This window comes from Phragmites australis, chromosome 15 (genome assembly GCF_958298935.1).
Source record: "Phragmites australis chromosome 15, lpPhrAust1.1, whole genome shotgun sequence".
Classification (NCBI taxonomy): domain Eukaryota; kingdom Viridiplantae; phylum Streptophyta; class Magnoliopsida; order Poales; family Poaceae; genus Phragmites; species Phragmites australis.
This window is the reverse complement of record NC_084935.1, coordinates 3019583-3040001: the sequence shown is the minus strand read 5'-3', so window position 1 is coordinate 3040001 and position 20419 is coordinate 3019583. Positions and strand designations below refer to the sequence as shown.

The 20419-nt window shown below is 45.8% G+C and overlaps 2 protein-coding genes across 2 annotated transcripts; both read right to left on the bottom strand.

Annotated features, from left to right (window-relative positions):
- Positions 1–375: 375 nt before the first annotated feature.
- LOC133893642 (transcription factor MYB30-like) lies at positions 376–2275 on the bottom strand. Its single transcript, XM_062334723.1, has 3 exons — positions 1792–2275; positions 1544–1673; positions 376–1432 (listed from the first exon to the last, which is right to left on the bottom strand). The coding sequence occupies exons 1-3, from the start codon at positions 1922–1924 to the stop codon at positions 760–762; spliced, it is 936 nt and encodes a 311-aa protein (XP_062190707.1). The 5' UTR covers positions 1925–2275; the 3' UTR covers positions 376–759.
- A 16897-nt stretch (positions 2276–19172) lies between these two features.
- LOC133892993 (uncharacterized) lies at positions 19173–19625 on the bottom strand. The gene has a single exon (XM_062333973.1). The coding sequence runs from the start codon at positions 19623–19625 to the stop codon at positions 19173–19175; it is 453 nt and encodes a 150-aa protein (XP_062189957.1).
- Positions 19626–20419: the final 794 nt, after the last annotated feature.

Genomic DNA, 20419 nt, shown 5'->3' with positions numbered 1-20419 from the left:
CGGACGGCGAAATTCAAATATTTAAATTTGAAGAGGATTTAATCTATTCTATCTAGATTAACATGGATTTTTGAAAAAAATTAAAAGATCAAAATTTTAGTGATTTTTAAATGACTAGATAACCAGGGTGTTACATTTACCTATTGCATAAATATAATTACCACCATATCTTTTTTAATCGATCCTTATGATATGCAATATACTCATTAATAATATCTATGATATTTAGACCAATATAAACCATTATGAAAAAAATGGATGACAATCACTTATTTAGGTGTACTGTGAAAGTCTTTAAAAAAACATTTCTGAGATAAGTGCGCTCTATTTTGGCGAAGAAGACAAATATTGAGATGTGCAAAACTCAGATGCGTGAAACCAACTAAACTATCTACTAATTCTGTTAGTGATATATAGCGGTACAATTTATGACGAGTATGTGACATACTGTGGTCACTCTCCCACACAAGATGCAACTTGCAGAAAGGGATCTACCCAAAAGGCTAACGAAAACTAAAACCCCAAGAATATATTAAGTCACATTAGGGATATAATAACAGAGGAGTGATTCTATGTTGTTTAAATCTAAATGAAAACTACGCAGATCCTAAGTGAAGTACTTAGATCAAGTGACTATTTCGTAACAACCCACACTGACATACTGTAGGATCTATGTAGTTTTCTTTAGGCGACGGGCTGTAACAACACTCCTCACTTAAGTGATTAGCTTAAGCTGAGCTGCATCACTTAACACGCTAGCTAGAAAGGGTAATCCATGGCTGCGTCGAGCAGGCTGCTGCTCTGGATATGGTGGTAGTTGCTGTCGTCGTCAAACAGCCACGACTCGATCGCTGACAGCTGCGTTTGCTGAGCCGCCACGGCCGGCTTCGTCTCGTGCTCGAACAGGGGACCGGCCATGGAGGGCGCCGCTGACACGATGGCGGCGCCACCGTACGACACCTCCGACGCCTCCGAGGACCCGGACGCACTCTCCGCCCCACCGGGTGTGCCCGGACCACTGCTTCCCCCGCGGCGGCCCTTCCTGCCGGCCCACCCGTCCAGCATGCGAGAGATGTTCTCGGTGGTCAGGACGTACAGCCCCGCCGCCGCCGAGGGGGAGAACTGCGACGCGCCCGACGAGCTCGACGCCGGGCTGTCGCCGCAGCCAGTCCCCGCGCCCACCGCGTTGGGCTGCTGGGGCTTGACGTCGTCGAGCGGCGTCAGGGCCTCCCGCAGCGCGCGGCGCGCCAAGTTGATGTCCGTCTGCAGCCTCCTCTCCCACTGCCCCTTCGACGACGACGGCGGCCGGTGCGCCGGTGGCTTGGCCGCCGCGTCGCCACCGCTCTGCACCTTCCGCTTGAGGTGCGTGTTCCAGAAGTTCTTGATGTCGTTGTCCGTCCGCTCCGGCAGGTACGACGCGATCGCCGCCCACCTACACCACGCCATGCGTTCGACACATCAGCATCCTTGCTCACACCATGTACTACACCACAGATCGAGCTAGTCCGCTCAAGAAACAACATGCCTGTCCCAATCTCCGTACCTGTTGCCGAGAAGAGCCTGGAGGTGGACGATGAGCTTCTCCTCCTGGTCGGTGAAGTTGCCGCGTTTGATGCCAGGCCTGAGGTAGTTGGTCCACCGCAGACGGCAGCTCTTACTGCATCGCATCAGCCCTGCAGAATCCGCACACACGCCCGCATCGATCAGAATCCAGATCATCTCCGTGACGATCTAAACTAGAATCTCTCACGCATGACGCATGCATGGATGACTAATTAAACAACCGCATACCGGTTCTGGTCGGGACGGCGCGCCAGTTGCCGGGGCCGTGCTCCTGGATGTAGGAGACGAGGACGAGGTCCTCCTCCGGCGTCCATGGCCCCTTCTTGACGCCCTCCTTGTCGCAGCACGGCAGCCTCACCATCGTCGCCGATCACCAAAACTACACCTCGTCCTGACCAGTGGATCTATAGCTCTGTGGTGTGCTTGGGGGTGTGATGTGTGTGAACTGCGGTGGCGGACAAGAAGCTATATCTAGCTGCTAGCCACCGTCGCCGTATAAGAACAAGCGCGACACCGTCAGACCGAGGCGGCTGAGACCGAGCTAGAAGAAGCCAGCGCTCGTTGTTTGTGTGTGTGGTGGCTTGAGGACAAGGGTCCAAGGGGTGAGGTGTAGGTACTTATAACACACACACAAACGGAGCCCGCGGCCAAAGCGCAGCAGCGCTGACCTTTGTGGGGGGCTATGGTTAACCAACCGGCTAAGCTTCCCCGGCCAGGATACCGAGACAGCTAGCTGCAGCGAAGCAAGGGAGAGCAAAGATAGCTACGGGCTCGCTTGAAGAGTCAAATGTAAAGAGAGAAACGGAGGGAGAGAGGGGCCGAGGAGAGAGAAGAGCCTGCATTTACTCCGAGAAATCAGCCTGGTGGTGGGGCGGTACACAGCATAGTACAGTGTGGCAGTGCTGTGCCGCCCAGCTCCGAAATAATTTTTCACTAGGATATATGAGAGATTATGGCGGATGAAAAAAAATTATAAGATATATAAGAGAATTAATGAACGAATATGTATTAGATGATAGAAATGGATGATTTATATGCATATTAATATATTACGGAGTTGTATTTTCCGTCAGCTCTTAGCTTGGCTGCCTTGCCAGCCTTTGCTTGCGATGCCGCGTCGGGTGTGTGGCCGCATATGGCATGTTGCAGCGCACTTGGTTTCGATCTACCCTTGGCCGTATGCCATCAGGCCGCCCCTGCCCCTGCCGTGCAGTGTTCCTCTCCCTCCATTCCATCCCTGGCCTACACCCATCAATGCAATGCTCCACCAGCAGCCATCTCATGTGCCTGTGTACCCTGTGCGCGCCCTCAGTCTCCACACTCCCAGTGACGAAAGAAACTTGACACCGGAGCCTTGGGTGGCATCCAAACGAAGCACCAAGTCAAGAAAAGACTACTCCCAGTCTACTACGCACCGATGCAGTGACGTTTTGGTCATGGACGTTCAACTCCAGTCCAGGTGCATGCACGGGCAACAGCATTTGTCTAGCCTCTGCATGCGTCGCTCGCCTTTACTTGCTCGCATCTCTTGACATCATTCTGGTATAAGACCGTCTGTTTTCAAATATTAGTATGAGCTAGTTGATCTCAAATAAATAAATAAGAATTGATGCTACATGTTACTGTTCGACTTCACAAGGTGAAGTACGTCACGTACCCAGGGCGCAATAAAAGTGGCCTTTCCGGTGCAACCTACCGGCGATCCCTGTGAATAGGTAGCCAGCTAGAGTAGCTGCACAGGGCACATGAACAAAAGTGGCAGTGGAGTAATGAATGGCTCGTGTGCTACCTTGGTACTTTGAGCGCCATAGATAGATGCATGCACACGGTTATTAATGCAGTGCACCAAACCTGGCTCCAATGCGCGGGAGGAGACCGATCGATCGGCCAATGGTATGGCGTAGGAGTAGTTAGCACCGGCACATCCGCGAGCGAGCTGGCCGCGTCTGCGTGGCTAGAAGGTCAACGCGCAGGAGTTAAGGGGCTGTGACCAAAAGTCAACACAGTGTACTCCACGGGACAGGAGTACTCCAAGAGTTGGTGAAGTATTTTAAGTCAAGTACTGTGCTGAAGTCAGATGATTTCAATCCAGAGTTGTATAGGTATAGCTATAGATATATACTAGCTTGTGGCCCATAGTTTGCTTCTTGGCTTGGGATCGTGTTCCTTCGTCATTTAAAAGGCATGCAACTCTAGGGACCAAGTCTAGGGTTTCCATTGGCAGATCGAGTGCATGACGTCGAACATGATAGTAGTAGTATTAGGGCCTGTTTGTTTCAGCTAGAGATTCTGAAAAGCAGCTTATAAAAGCTGGATTGTTAAAAGCTGGATTGTGAAAAGCTGGATTGTGAAAAGTTTTTAGACTGTAGATTCTAAAAAAATTTAATGGACAGTTTAGTAAAATGGACTTTCACAATCTATCAAAAGCTGAGAAAAACCAGCTTCTCAGATTATCACAATCCAACCAGCAGATTTTAAAAAGCTATAACCAAAAGCTGCCTGTTTGTTTCAGCTTCGGATTATAAAAGCTGAAAGCCAGAATCCGAAGCTGAAACAAACAGGGCCTTATTCGTGCTTGGGTTTTTCATTTGATACAACTTATGCTAGGGGACCGGATCTATCAAGCATATGCTATAGTTAGGGATGTAAATAGGTAATCAATAGGTAGTTCTAAGACACTATTTAGTTTATTTTTTTATTAAGTTAATTAAATGGTGGTGAATATTTAGTTTAATTAAATGAGTTTTGGGTTAACCTAATGATCCAAAAATCCAAAACTTGCATCCCTAGTCATAGGAATGAAAAGAATGACTTGAATCAAAGATTAGAGAGACTAATTTTTAATTAAAGATTATTATGATAAAATATTACAGCAATACTAGATATATTATTATTTGAGGGCCGGGTAGTGGCCAGTAGGCACGGACAGAGCTTAATAGAGATAAGAGGGGTCAAGCCCCTCTTTGTTATTAAAAAATTTAGTAATGCACTTATATTTTAATAATAATTTGGTTTTTTATATAAGTTTATTGATGAATCTTCTGAACCGGCCTCTCTTAATTTTTGTTGAAGCTACAACACTGCAGGTAGGTACAGCATGGGTAGCAGGAAGACTTGGTCAGCCACTGAGGTCGACCTCTCCCCGTCGAGAGGATTAATGTGATGTATCATGTGGGGAATTGGGGATTGACTTGCAGGCATGGCTGCTACGATTAAGATATGCCTATCCAAGTACAACCAGCACATTCCGCGAAATCTCGATCAAATACCACCCGAGATAGATATGCGTAGTCGTACAAAGCATAAACGCTTCCAGTACTTGCCTGCTTGTTTCGTTCAGCGCCCAGCGCGCCCACGCGGGGACCTTCTTGGTTCCTGTTTACGCCCTGTTGTTTTTAGTTAGAGATAGTGCATTATTTACAATATACAAGTTGAAGCAAATATGTTATTATCATAATTCAGTCTGTAACAATACAATTCTTAGATTATAAGAGTATAACGATATAACTTTCATCAATACAACTTTTTAACATAAAAATCTATAAAATATTTTTCACACTCTTCAATTGAAATAAATAGACCTTTAGTTTTGCACTTATACGTTAACGAGCCCGCATGTCGTCTATGCTCACACGCCGCGTTAATACATTTTCGTGGCAACGTGCGGGCAAAATTACGACGGACGATTCCCGCGCTAAAGGATTGACGAGCCAATAGATTAGCAGAGCTAGCCGGGGCTCATCCAAACACGCCCCAAGTATAAATTGCGCCTGATGTATTCTTAAGCTGGAGTTTGTACCAAATACAGCGGATTTATTTCAGACAACAAAGCTGCTTCTGTGTCCTTTCGATGGAATCCTTTTCCTGAACAGCCTGACGACACTCGCAAAAACGTTTTTGTTGTTGCGTGAGTGTGACTTGTACTAACTGGGTATGCGTATGAGGTGACACTGATCTGACAGCATGCATTCGGTGTATCAGAATGCTTAAGTGGATCGGTTAGAGGAACAATGACCAGCTAGCTCGACCCCTTTCCAACTCGAATGTTGAGCGCGTGTTTGTAGTACCCCATCGGAAAAAACTCACCCATTTCCCAGCATTGCTGCACTTTTGATCTGCACCTTGTACGTACCAAACGTGCAAAATTAGCATGCATGCGACCAGCATTGGTTTTTAATGGCAGTACTGTGTATATGTACAGCAGTGAGGACAAATGCTGACTGGTTTGTGACTTTTTGCTTTTCTTACTTGGTCGAGGGAAACTCTTTTTCGCGTGCAACTATTTGAGTACATTTAAACCATCATCAGATCTTGTGTTATATTCAAATGATTGTACATATAGCAGTGCTTGTTAGATATCACACACGGGATCCATACATCATTAAAAAAAATCATGAACTAATTTATTCCAAACTAATAGTAGAATGATTAAGCATCTATCATGCCCATGCATAACTCGGAAAAAATAGGAGAAGTGTAAGCCGGAAACATGGAATCCGGACGAAGCAGGTTCACACGGCGGCCAGAGACAGGTACTGCGCAAACCTGACTCGTGTCAATCTTAGCTTGACTTTCCTTTCATTCGTAGTACTGCTAGCAGCGACAGACCCATTAAGCGATTAAGAGAGGCGTAACTAACTTGATACGTGTCTTTGACAGAACTGCTAACTGCTAAGCTAGCTATTACTCCATCGATAGAGACCAGCATCGGCCATCGGGGAGTTCGGTTGTTAGAATATATGGCTTAGTTTATTATATTTATATAATTTTAAATAAATCTTAAACATTCAATTATGTGAGAGAGTTGTTTTTCTTTAGTCTCAACTTATTAAGTGGATGTTAATAAAGATTAATTTAAAATAGTTTCTCTCCTCTATTTAGTACCGGAGGGTTATAGTGATTTAAATTGGATATCCGATATTGATGAGATCAAAATCATAAGTGGATATATATTTACTTTTTTGACGGTGCTACTGTCTTATGGAGATCTTAAAAAAAACCATATTGACAAGCTTAATCGTAGAAGTAGAACTCACAGAATTAGACACAGCCACTGTTAAGGTAGAATAACTGCGTAAACTCTTGATGGATTTGCCGGTGGTCGAAAAATCGATACCGGCTATCCTTATGAACAGTTATAATCAAACGGTTATTGTCAAAATAAACAGTTCTAAGAAAACATCAAATCCTCAAGACATGTAAAAAGAAGATTAAAATCTGTTAAAAAATTGAGAAACTACTTGAGTACCACACAACCCACTTGAGTAAAGATGCAAGACTGATTAACTGAATGAGGGTACCACACAACCCACTTGAGTAAAGATTGGCTATTGACTTAATGTGCTCTATTGGTTTTAATTAGCGAAGATACTAACCTATGTGGCATTTTGAAAGAACACACATATGTAAGTTTGACTGTTGGTTGCAATTTATGAGATTTGGGTGATCTCTAATAAACTTACGAAGAGACTATAGATGCTTTACCAGCGGCTTAGCCTACTGACAGCCAAGTATCAGTTATAACTTCAAATGAAACTTATTTACATAAGACTTGTAATTCAAAGCTTAATTCATTGTCTAAGTTGCGAATAAGTGTTGCTTGATGTTCTAGGTTTATGTTCAACTTAACAGTCTCAACTGAAATACTGGTATATCAAACAATATTGAGATAAAAAGGCAAATCTTCATGGTACTTTGAGATGTGGTAGGGGATTGTTAGAATATACGAGCTTAGCCCATTATATACAATTTCAAATAAATCTTAAAAGCTCAATCATGTGAGGGAAGTGGATGTGGATGAAGACCAACTTAAAAGGGGTTATCTTCTTCATCCACTTAGTATGTGTGGATGGGAGGACTAGAAGAAAACGCACTCGCTTGCCTAGTCAGGTTGGGCCGGGGTAGGGGTGGAGGGCGTGGGCGCACCTCACCTGCGTAAATGATCCATCGAAATCGGATCTAGTTACTTACATATGTCCAGCTTTCTTTTGCGGTTTTATTCCTTTTTGCTGCGTGAGCAAACAGATAACTATATGGAAAAATCATGTCGGTCAAGACTCCGATCATGGTAGTGTAACCGACTCCGATCGTGGTGCGTCTCGACCGCGTGACTCTCACTATATATATCTGTCAGCCGCCCCACAAATGGGAGACACGAGTTGCATATTTGCAATTAGTGTTTTGCCAATCTCTCTCTTTTGCGCCGTCACACATATACTTCTCCATCCCGCTGCGCCGGTGTGCACCGATGAACGGGACAACATGTCTTTAAAACCCGTCGCTCTTGGGATCCTGCACAGGGAAATGGCGAATAAGATTTTTGGCAAACGCTCATCATGACTGCTCACGATCTGTTTCCTTTACGTCATCCTGTGCTACTTCATTTATATTGCCACCGTCATCGTTATCTGCTATATCAAGATCAACTTCGATTATTTCATCTTCGTCATTGCCTACTGCGTCGATATCACATGGGCTTCTGTATCTCACGTCGTCAACATGTACGTACAATACAATCCTACTCGAGTGTTTTAGTCAATACATTTATAGAGTGAGCTAGTTAAGATATTTCTCGAGTATCTAGTCGAGACTGATTGAGATCGGTTAAATTCTAGTCGGTTCTACTGGAATCTTATCGGCACTCGTTAGAACTAGTCGATAGTTGATTATCTATATCTATTTATGTTCATATTATATAAAAAATAAATTAAATTAAATATAAAAGTACTATTATTTCCATCACGGCTTTGAACTGACGAATGGAGCCCTGGATCGGTCGATCGCTCGCTCGTCTTCAGGTCTCCTCGAGGTCAACACTACAACTGCAAGTGACAGATGCAGATGCGGTTGGTAGCGGTTCTCTCTTCTTTCTCCATTTTCACCTCCATCTCCATATCATCTTTCTCTTCTTTCCTCCTCCACCAATAATTTTCAATGGAGTTATAGCTGGTAAGGGAGCTCCTGAATTCAAGACCGTCCTCGCCGGTGGCCAGATTAATCTGGACATGATCGATCAAAAGAGGTCACTGTCTCCTAGAGCATGTCTTTCGCGTGATCCTGGCCGTCCGTTGCCGACTAAATTACGGTGGAGATTGATTCATCTGCGGTGCCAGAAGTACTAGTGGTGATCTCTGAAACGCTGCTACAATGGCCCAGTGGTTAATTCTATGATGAACGGTCAGGATAGAACTCGCAAGGTGCAGTGGACCCAGACCGGTCGTCGAAGTTTAATGGTCAGCGAAATCGGAAAAAGGATCAATGGACGACGGGTACGAAGAACAGAGGAAGGATCGAGACGTTGATTCGTAACAAGATCACCATGACAAAGCTCATGAAGAGAGAGAGAGAGTGTGGCAGGTTTATGGCTGGAAACCACGAGCCCATGCATGACGCACGCAGCGATGCTGGTGCCCAACCGCATGCATGCATGCATGAGCCTCCTGACACGGCAGCACTACACCATGCTGTCCTGCATGCATGACCTAGATCGACAAACAGCAACGTCACTCATGGCTCATCTTTGAACTGACTTGGCCGTTCCTTGGATAATCTGATGACTCGCACGTCGGTCCATATCCCAATATCCTGGAGCCATCCTGGAGCCTCGAGGCCCGTCGCGTATGGTTCCCAAAAGGCTTCTGGGATTGCGCGATATCTATACTTATGTAATGCATTCAAGTGATCTCTATGCGTAACCGAAGTAATTAAACAATTATTATATAAAGTTAAATTCTAGTATTTTTTACTAGAATAATTATTTAATCTCGTATTATTTGTCTTCATATTTAGACGTTCGATATTTATCTTTCATATATTTAAAAATACATTTAAATTTCTGTTATTTTTCTTCTATACCTAGATGCCTAATATTTACTTTTTATGTCTTCACCGATGGATTTCTTCAGATGTTACGTCACCTCCCATACTTCACCTATAACGTCGGGTTTCTCTGGAAGGTGCACCGCCTTCCTTACTTTGCCTACAACACTGACCTTCTGAAGAGAGTACGTCGTCATCCGCACGTTGCCTCTACCGTTACTTTTATCATGCTATCTTTACATTAAAATACTATACGAGAATTATTTTTATCCCCTCGTAAAATCGATTACTATCTTAATCTTTCTCACAATGTTTATTATAGACAGTCAACTTAGAAGATACGATTCTCTCCATCCGATTGTCCAAGTACTGTCCATTCTCATCCTCTAAAATTATATAATTATATTGTAAATTTCGTATATACAATTTTTTATTTACTACATTCGTTTATTTCTTTATATGGCTGTATCTTAAATATATTTTACGTATGTAAAATTTTTGTGCAGTTGCCGACTCCATGAGTCGGCGAGTCCAACCAAGGTGTGGAAGCTGAGGACGACGCCGACCGTGCGCGCAGGTGCGCATCGCCGTGCTCCCGTCCTCGGCGGACGGGCGGAGCCACGTCGCGGTCGGCGCGTGCCGTCGCGCGCCATGACGCCGCTGCTCGTTGCTCGCCATGCTCACTCACCGCGTGGGGCCTTGGATCCGCGCGATCCGTCTCCTGAGCGGCGGAATGAGAGACCATGCGAGTGCGACTGTTCAGTGGCGCCCATGATTGGGTTGGGCCGGCCGCCGGCCGTGGTCCACCGCGGCGTCCCCGGTGACGTCTGGGCCCTCGCGGATAGCAATTTCTTTAGTCGTTCGGCGTTGCAGCGATGGGCGGGCTGAGGCCCATTCGGACGAGTATACGGCTACGGCCGCATTAAATTTGGAAGCTTCTTACACTTGAAGTCAACGGCATGGTAGAACCAGTGTAGCAGTAGGTTGCATAGACGCCTCTGGAATATGGACAGCGTAGGTACTCATCCGGTGTTTTCAAAAAGTTCGATCAAACTTTAAATTTTTGATTAATAATTGTTTTTAAAATATTTAGTTTAAATTTTTTAAAATCATGCATGTAGATTTGTCTTAAAAAATCTTTTATAATATCATAAATTTAATCAATTTTATAAATACATTTTAATAAAAAATATTAGTTAAAGCTATACGTTGAATATCATGTTTTATTTAAAATAACATGTATTTATGATTAAATACACCGATGTTGCTCTTAGGCCATGTACAATGGGAACGCTTAGCTAGACGCTTGCGGGTGGTTGTCTTTTTTTATGTTAGCATGGACGTTCGGATGGACGCTTGCCGCGGCATCGTTGCTCACAGAAGCGGCCGACGCTTGGAGCAGTTTCAGGTGAAAATTAACAGTTTCAACATGCTAACTGAAGATTAGTAAGGAGGTTTTGTTGTTTCCATTGTAGGTTGAGACTCTTATGCAAATTCTTTGTCATTCTCTCTCTTTAAGCATCTATATAAGCGTTGTTGCATTGTACATGCCTTTAGCCACATATTAGTCCACCTTCCAGCCATATTGACGCGTGTCCAAGACCGAAAATATATTTCCGTGTGTATTTGGCTGCGTGTTTTCGCTTTCACTACGGAATTTTGGAGCCCGATTTGTGGTTCCTAATGGAGCCTGATTAGTAGTGTCAGCTATTATTGCATGATCCTTCTTCTGTACAGTAACGTAGAATTGGCGAAAACTCTTCACAGAGTCGTCTTAGGTGTCAAATTTCATCTATGAATACATTGTATATCTCCTTAAACACTATGGATTGCAGTATAAATTAACGAGTGTCAACCAATTCTAGAAGTTTCGTGGCTGATAGGGCTAGAAGAAGCCAAGCTGAGCACTACTATCAGTTTCAGAATTAAATAGTTTTGCCTGATAGTAGTGTTTCAGAGTTTCAGAATTAAATAGTTTTGCCTGATAGTAGTGTTTCAGAATTGCAGGCTCAGGCGACAGAGGTTTTGATTGGGTTCAACTTGACATATATGGCTCCAGGAATTGACTACTCAACAAACTGATTAATTATTAAATGTACTTCAGTACAGTACTAGTACTATCAAACAAGTGTAGAATTCGTCAGAAATTAGCTTTAGTTGCTACCACAAAATCGATCAAGACAGCAACGATACATAAGGTCAAACAAATTCAATAATGTAGGTTGCGTGATCATCCAATAGAACAGGCCTAATTACTCTGAAAGCGATGAGTACATGGTACTAAGATCTCTGTGGACCTCTGCCCCTTCCTAGCCAAATTCTTCGTTGCTGACATTGACAGGAAATTGCCACCTAAACAGCAAATCCCAGAACGGGGATGAGCCAATGGTATGGGCTTATTTGCAATGCGATATGGATTGGGGCGCCGTCCCTTGAACTCTAAATATGGGCTTGAATCGAAGAACTCGCGTTTCAGAGACATGCTGCATGCTTGCAGTTGCTGTGCCTTTCTCTGTTCACAATTTCACATGAAGATACAGGAAGGCTGCACGGTCAAACACTGACATTTGATCGGATCATCTCTTTTTTTAAAAAAAAAAAAAACTTTGTTCAGATCATCTCTCCTTGTGATCGATGAACAAACAGAAGATACCAGCTGTTTGATCGGATCGTCTCTCCCTGTGATCGATGAGCGCAAGAGCCGAGCTGTTTGGTTAGCCGATTTGGAGCAGAGGCTGCAAATCAGACTGAAACATCCAGAGCGGTGACTGTGGGTGACATGCAAACAGTACATTATCAGGCTGCAACTGGCATGATCATGAATTCTGCGAGTTAGAGAAGATCCAGATCGATATGCATAACTTGACAGGTTGGATTTACTGGCCGGTGCAGTTCATAGCGTTTACTTGCGTTCATAACTGAATTCTTGCACATGCTGTTAAGCAAAGATTATCCCTTTTCAATTCTCCACCTAGAGATCGAATTCGATCCTGAAATTTTGTACCATGTTGCGGATTTTTACAGGATTTTAGCGCACCCGTGTAACCGGCAGATGGGGGTGTGTCCTCCGTTTACTGACCAGTGACCACCCATGAATGAAAATTTCCTTTTTCAGTCATCCCTATGTTGAAATTTGAAGGGGTTTTTCCTTTAAAATTCGAATTTGAGTTGAAGTCAAATTTGAATTGAGCAAATTTCTTAAAAGAAAAAAAAAAGAAGAGGAATTAGGCCTGACCGAATGGGCCGCTTCTAGGCCCAAAAGCCGAGCAGCCCACCCGGCCGGCTGCCTAACCTAAAGGGGTGCCCGTCCTCTGGGGTTTGGCGGCGGCCGCCACAGGGGCACGTTGGGGGGGCTCCGCCCTTCTCGGTTCCCCGTTCGTTGCCCGGCGATTTCGGCGCGCCGTTGAGGCGTCGTGGGGTGGATGCCGGGCCTCTTCCTCTCCCTACAAAGGCAGGTGGACTCACCTGATCTTCGACTGGATTTCCTTCTGCGAGCTATTCTCCACTTGCTCTGATCCACGGTTCTCTCTCTCTGTTTTTTTCTCGCGCGAGGCTGTGTCGGCTTCCTCCGGTGGGGCGTCGACCGACACGGTTGAGCTCACCTCTGGTTGAGTTCCCGTCGGCTCTCTCTCGCCGGCCTCGTGCGGGATTTGGCGTTGCGCCTTCTGCCTGTTCGGTGTTCGGCTGTTCGGTGGCTGGCTGCGCGTGTGCGCGAGGAGATCCGTGGTGTGGTGGCTTGGTGTTTTCTGGGCTGTGCCTTCGTGCACGCCATTGCTTGCAGTGTTCGGCTTCTTCACCTTGGCTCGGTGTTGGACTCTTGCTGTTGTGGTTTCTCTGCTTCTCGCGTGTTGGCTGTGGTGTGCCTCGCAGCCGGCTCTGTGGCATTGTATCTTCCAAAGCTGTTCCCAGTTGTCCTCGGTATAGAGGGGGAATCTCAGTTTTCTGGGTCAGCGCATTCGCGTGCCTTGCCATCTTCATCCTCCTGGACAGTAAACTCGTTCCAATCCCTCCTTTACATTCTAGCGTGCAATTTTGATTCTCATCTAAGTACTTTGTATATGCATGCTAGAATTGGCAATATTCTGCTCTGTGATGAATGCGAGCTAAGTGCGTTTAGTGTATCAATTGAGCTCTTAAGCTGGGCCGTAGTTGCCGGTTATTGATCTAGCTGGATTTCTGTTATTCATCTGTGTGTCCACTGTGGTGTGCCTTTTGACACCCTCTGTTCAGTGGCTCTGTGTTGGCACGGCAACTCTGGAAAGCACTTGGTGTTATCTAATTCTGTTGGCTTGGGCGCCCTTGTATATTGCTCTTGATCTGGTGTCACCTTGTGGCACCTTGCTCTGATCAGTTGCATTCAGCTGTCTTTGAGGCTGCCTGATCCTGGTGGTTTGGGCGCCCTGATGTGCTCTGTGTTCGGCACTCTTTCTCTATTTTCTTTAGAGGCCATCTGATACTGTGCTTTTCAGAGGTGTTCTTTTGATCATAAACTAGTGTAGCTCGGCCTAGCTTTAGAGGAGATTTGATACACTGATCGGTAACATCTTAGTATGTGTTGATGGTCGTTAATTCGGCAACTCGCTCTGAGAGCCATGACTTTGTTTTAATAACTGTTCATGTGTTATATTGCCTCACTTTGTCAACTGTCAGTCTTGATTCATTTGTATTCATGAGTAGCTTATGTGCTTTCATATATACTTTTGAAATGCTCATGTTTACCTATATGATATATGTTGGAAGTTATGTTTTTATATATTCTTGTACATTCAGAATCATTTCAATCGGAAAGTTGTTAAAATGTAATTTAATACAACACCCTATACAGACGGTATCAAAGTCTGAAATTTTGTGTGACATTTAGACGCTCCATGCCCCGTCTCCACAATTTTTCACTTGATTTAGCAGGTCTGTGCCATCGTCAACGAGGATACAGGGGTGGTCGGTAAAGGAATAACGACCAGCCCAGCCAAAATTTCTCTCTTGCTTCTCCCTCTAGGTATCATATAGAGCTTGAAATTTTTCACGATTCTGTGGCGTCTGACGCTTCGCCGCCACGAATTTTTCCAGGAGTATAGCTCGTCTGTGGCCATAGGCAATGGGGATCCGCCATGCGTAGAATGGAAAATGGCATGCTCTGTTTATGTCGCATGAGACGCCCTGTACGTGCCGTTTCTCCCCTTCTGAATTACTCCCCTTTTCAAATTTACTCAGCAATGAGGAGATAGAACTTACTAGAAGGAATGAACAGAGCATAATTTGAAAAGGATTCTGCTAATGTGTGCGTGGTAGGACAAAGATGGAGGAGCCATGACTAGCACAAGTTCAGGAAGACAACGGGAGCACAACTGTTGCCTGATCATCTAAGGGAACAGGCCTGATTACTCTGAAAATGATGAGTTACTGGTACTAAGATCTTGGTGGACTTCTGTACCTCCCTTGCCATTTTGTCCCGGGGCTGACATCGATAGGAAAGAAAAATTGCGACATAAACAGCACACCACAAAATGTGATGAGATAAGCCCATGAGACGAGTCTGGAACTCTGAATCGAAGAGCAGACATTTCAGAGAGTTCGGGCATGCCAGGTATAGCTGCAGACATGAATGAAAGCGTGGACACAGATTGGAAAACACGCGATGAACTTTGTGTTCATTCTGCGATGTGATTTATACATAAAAGTACAACGAGATTACAGAAGATTTACAAGGAAATAAATATCTAATCTACAGCTGTACATGGCCTAATCAAGCGCCAGGTTGTTAGGCAAGTGGTGGTGCAAGAGAGGCAGACGAGAGTCCATACGAGATTGCTGGATTGGCAACAGTAGTGACGCGTTCTAACACACCCCTAGCAGCATCAACTTGGGGCTCGGCAAATGTTGAGGCCGAACCGAAAGTCAAGGAAGAGCATCAAGGGAAGACACTTGGTGAATATATCAGCATATTGCGAAGAGGATGGTACATGAAAAACACGAACATCACCAAGTGCTACATGTTCCTAGACAAAATGGAGATCAATCTCTACATGTTTGGTGCGTTGGTGTTGCACCGGGTTGGAGGAGAGGTAGACTGACGAGATGTTGTCACAGTTGACGATCGTGGAGGTCTTGAGATGATAGTGGGGCTCGGCCATGAGCTACCGAAGCTAGCATGTCTCGGACATCGTATTGGCCACTCCACGATACTCCGCTTCAGCACTTGAGTGGGAGACGGTGGGTTGGCACTTCGAGGACCAAGAGAGGAGTTTGTTGCCAAGAAACACCCAATAGTCGGAAGTAGATTTCTGAGTGTCGGGATAGCTAGCCCAATGAACATCGGAATATGCCACAAGGGAGTCACATTAGGAACAGGTGAGGTGGAGGCCAAAGTCAGTAGTGCCTTGCACATAACGCAGGATGTGTTTGATGAGGTTGAAGTGGGGCTCTCTAGGATCATGCATATGTAAAAAAACTTGTTGTATTACATAGGAGATGTCAGGGCGGGTGAAAGTAAGGTATTGAAGCGCCCTGGCCAAATTGTGGTAAAGCATGGGGTTGGAGACGGGAGGACCAACGCTAGTAGGGAGTTTGGAGCGAGTGTCAATGAGAGTGGAGCAGGGATTGCATGAGGTAATGCTGACACGATTAATGATATCATGCGCATACTGTTCTTGGGAGAGAAACAAGCCACCCTTAGTTCGCCGAGCATTGACACCAAGAAAGTAGTGTAGGTCACCTAGACCAGTCATGGAGAACTCCTGCCAAAGAGAGTGGATGATCCGATCAAGTAAGACAGTGGTGGAGGCTATGAGAATAATGTCATTGATATAAAGGAGTAGATAGGCAGTGGTTGATCCTTTGTGGTAGATAAACATGGAGGGTTGGATTTAGAAGAAGTGAAACCGAGGTTGGTTAGGAATGTGGCGAAGCAGCTAAACCAAATGCATGGAGTTGGCTTTAGACCATAGAGAGATTTGTTGAGCCAACACACATGGTGAGGTTTGTCGACATCAATGAAACCGGATGGTTGTCGGAAAAAAAAGTTTCAAGAGTGCCATGAAAAAAAAGGCATTTTTGACGTCTAACTGGTAGATAGGCCAATCTTTGGATAAAGCAAAAAAAAAAAGAAAAAAAGAAAAAAAAGAACAAGGTAGATGTTGGTGGGTTTGACAACCGGGCTAAAGGTTTCCCCAAAATCAATGCCCGGTTGTTGAGAGAAGCCGCGGAGCACCCATCGGGCATTATAGCGAGCGAGGGAGCTATTGGGGTTGAGTTTGTGGCGAGAATCCCATTTAGCAGAGATGATGTTGGCGTAGGGGGCCGTGGGATGAGATCCCATGTGTTGTTGGAGCAAAGACCCTGAAATACCTCAAGCGTGGTAGACCAATGCGGGTCATTCATGGCCCCCTTGTACGTCTTCGGTAGTGGCGAGATCATGGAGATGGAAAGGTCCAGTATCTTGCGGGGAAGAACGTGTATGCCACGTTTGTCATGTGTGGCCACCGTGGATTGCACGGGAACAACACGTGCAGTGGTCATCGAAGAAGTCACGACAAACTACGTAGGGGCCACCTCGATAGGCGTAGGAGCACCAGGACCATAAGAGGTGGAGCCACACGTGGCGAGGCTAGGGTGGCCTAGGCCATGGGTGGCGAGAACAGGGCTGCCCGTGGTGATGTAGTGGCAGCACGTGGGCTAGGCAGTCCAGGCGCGACTCGGCGAGGCAAGAGCTGACCTAGGTGATACAGGAGGTGTCGGCATCGCGGAAGGAAGCAAAGGAGGTGTCGTAGGACGCCGATGGTGCTGATGCCGACCCAGGTGGAGATGAAGTCAGCATGGCCGCGCCAGGTGGAGGTCCTGTAGGGGTGAATGCAATGAACACGAGAGGAAAGCTTCGATGCTAGGAGAAATGTTGAGATAAGAATATGTGGAGGAGGGTGGACAGGATGTCTTAGCGAATGGAAATGATGCTTCATCGAACACAACGTGTCAAGAGATGATGAGGCGATTTGTGGTAAGGTCAAGACATCTATAGCCCTTATGATGAGTGGGATATTCGAGAAATACACGTACCATAAACCGCAAAGAGAGCTTATTTGGAGCAGTGGAGGAAAGATTTGGGTAACAGGTGCAACCGAAAACACGCAAATGATGGTATGACAGGTTTTGGCCGGACAAAGCCTGGTGAGGAGTGCCGTTTGAGAGGGTTTTGGTGGGTGTAGGTTAGTGAGGTGGGTGGCAGTGGAGAGAGCCTCCACCTAATAGTGTGCCAACATGCTAGCTTGAAGAAGTAAGGAGCGAACGATGTTGTTTAGGGAGCGAAAAATCCATTTGGCTTTGCCATTTTGCAGCTATGTGTATGGGTAAGAATGGCAGAGGTGGATGCCATGGGTTTGGAGAAAATTGTGTGCTGTGGTGTAGTCGAACTCACAACCGTTGTCACACTGCAAGTTTTGGATTGTGATGTTGAATTGAGTGGAGACAATGGCAAAGACCTTTTTGAGGATGTGGAAAGTGTCGGACTTGTAGCGAAGGGGGAATGACCACACATAATGGGTAAAATCATCCAAAGCAACCAAGTAATATTTGTAACCTGATACACTTAGAATAGGAGACGTTCAAAGATCATAATGAATAATCTCAAAAGGTTTATTCATTCGAGAAATGGAGGTAGTAAAAGGGAGCCGCACATGGTGACCCAATTGACAGGCATGGCACAAAGACAAGTCATGGTGCGTGCGCTTATTACATGGTATGCTAGAAGATGAAATTAAATGTGACATGCTATGGTGGCCTAGACGTCCGAGCCAGTGATGCCAAAGATCCATCGTCTTGATGATGGCAGCGAGGGCATGTGGAGGAGTTGGCAGCCGGGTGGAGTAGAGGGGACCCAAACTATTGCACCTGATGATCTCGGTCCGCATGTGAAGATCCTTCATAGAAAGACCGAAAGGATAACTTCAATGGAATAGAGATTATCCATGGTGAACTGATGCATGAATATGAGATTTTGAATTATGCATGGAGAAATGAGAACATTTTTGTGATGGAGATGACTGGAGTGGGTGGGGAGAGAGATGGCCGCTGCTAGTGATGGGAAGACGAGTACCATCACTGACAATGACATGTTGAGAGTGAGAGGAAGGTTGGGAGGATAGAAGATTACCAACATCGGATGTGAGATGGTTTAAGTGCTGGAGTTTACGTACCAATTGGTATCGTCGGGCTGCCGCTGAGTCATTGTGTTGAGCGCACTGACAAGGGATTGTTGACCCCACGTATGTGGGGGCGGTGCGAAGACGAGGTGCTCCTTTTGGGGCGCACAACCGAGGATGTCATGCGCGTTCTGCTATGGCATCAGGTTGGACAGCGCACCACCATGTGGTGCAGAGACAAGGCCTGCCAATAGCTGGAATGTGCCGGCCCACGGGTTGAACATCATGGGTGGTATGGTGGATGGTGTGCCAACATAGGTAGAGGGCGAGCCAGAGTCACCTCCTTTGCTGCCCTTCCCACCGGACTTATTGCGACCCTTGTTGTAGCTATGGGAGTGCTGTCCTTCCTACCGAACTTATTGCGGCCCTTGTTGTAGCCGTGGAGTGCGGAGGAGGTGTTGGAGGAGCTAGAGGAGCCAGACGATGTCGAGTAGAAGGCAAACAACATATATGACTTAGGGTGGCTTGCTTCGTCGAGGATGAGCTTGGATCGGGTCTGCAAGAACGAGGGGAGCACATCTATGGAGGTGATGATATTATAGATCATGGTGAAGTTCTCGTTCAAACCTTGCAAGATGGTGAGCATGAGGGTGGCATCAGTTATGGTGTGCTGAGGTGGCCGAGGGAGTCCGCAATGTTCTTCATCTGCTGGCAGTAAGCCATAACGGGTTGATCGCCCTGCATGGTGTTGCGGAACTCAGCCTCCATGGTGATGATCCAGGCCTGATTGTTGTCGTGGAACAAGCCCTCGGTGTTAGTCCACAGCGTGTGCGCCGAGGCACCAGGGGTGAGGATGTAGCTGAGCACCTCGTTGGAGACGCTCCCGTATATCCATGACACGACCGTGGAGTCATTTTGTGGCCAGTCTAGGTTGCCGACAAAGGAGCCACTATCGTCGACGTGCATAGTAAGGTTGAAGTGGCGGAGGAGAACAGAGAAGAGCTCACACCACTTGCCAAAGTTGGGTGGCGAGAGTTCGAGGGAGAACAGGATCAGGGACTTGATATTGACGGAGTTGAGGTGAGCGGAAGGCTGAGGTTTGGGATCACCCATGGTGGCGCGTGGCGAAGGAGAGGTGGTGTGGGGCTAACCTAGGCATTTGATACCATAAAAGCGTGAACACAGATTGGAAAACACATGACGAACTCTGTGTTCATTCTGCAGTATGATTTATACACAAAAGTACAATGAGATTACAGGAGATTTACAAGGAAATAAATATATAATCTACAGCTATGCACTGCCTAATCAAGCGCCGTGTTGTTAGGCAAGTGGTGGCGAAAGAGAGGCAGGCGAGTGCCCATGTGAGATTGCAGACGCACTGTTGCCGGATTGGCAACAATAACGACATGTTCCCACAATGAAGATGTCGATGAACAATAGAACAAAGCAAAGGATGCATTTGTCTATTTCAATCAGAAGCTATCGATCAGCTAGGCATTGGACACCTGCTACTGCCGTCAGGGTAAGATATTCGAAGTGGCTGACTGTCTGATTAGAAAAAGACGGTATGATGCAAGCTATAATTTGAGCTCCTGGCAAAATTTTAAAGAATTTTGCTATTTATCTTTTGACAGATTTCTTGCTCCCAAATTTGTCTAATTTGTGGCCCTTAGATGTTCTTTGAAATTTGTGCTAAGCTTTGATGAATTGTGATGGATTTTTTTTTGTGTTGTCGGGGGGCTTCGGGTATGCACCGCAACCCAGGTCTAGGTTGGGGGCTCATTTTTGTTTTTTTATTCCTTGTTTCCTATGTCCATCTCCCTCACCCTCTCTCTTAATGTGACAGCAAACCGTCTCTCTCTCTCTCTCTCTCTCTCTCTCTCTCTCTCTCTCTCTCTCCCACT

What these genes read in the sequence shown, in the direction of transcription:
- LOC133892993 (XM_062333973.1), bottom strand. Translation starts at nt 19,625, where the DNA reads ATGGGTGATCCCAAACCTCAGCCTTCCGCTCACCTCAACTCCGTCAAT.
- LOC133893642 (XM_062334723.1), bottom strand. Translation starts at nt 1,924, where the DNA reads ATGGTGAGGCTGCCGTGCTGCGACAAGGAGGGCGTCAAGAAGGGGCCA. An exon ending in CGCCGTCCCGACCAGAACCG is followed by an intron (nt 1,674 to 1,791) that starts GTATGCGGTTGT and finishes CGGATTCTGCAG; the next exon opens with GGCTGATGCGATGCAGTAAG. An exon ending in CAGGCTCTTCTCGGCAACAG is followed by an intron (nt 1,433 to 1,543) that starts GTACGGAGATTG and finishes GGCGTGGTGTAG; the next exon opens with GTGGGCGGCGATCGCGTCGT.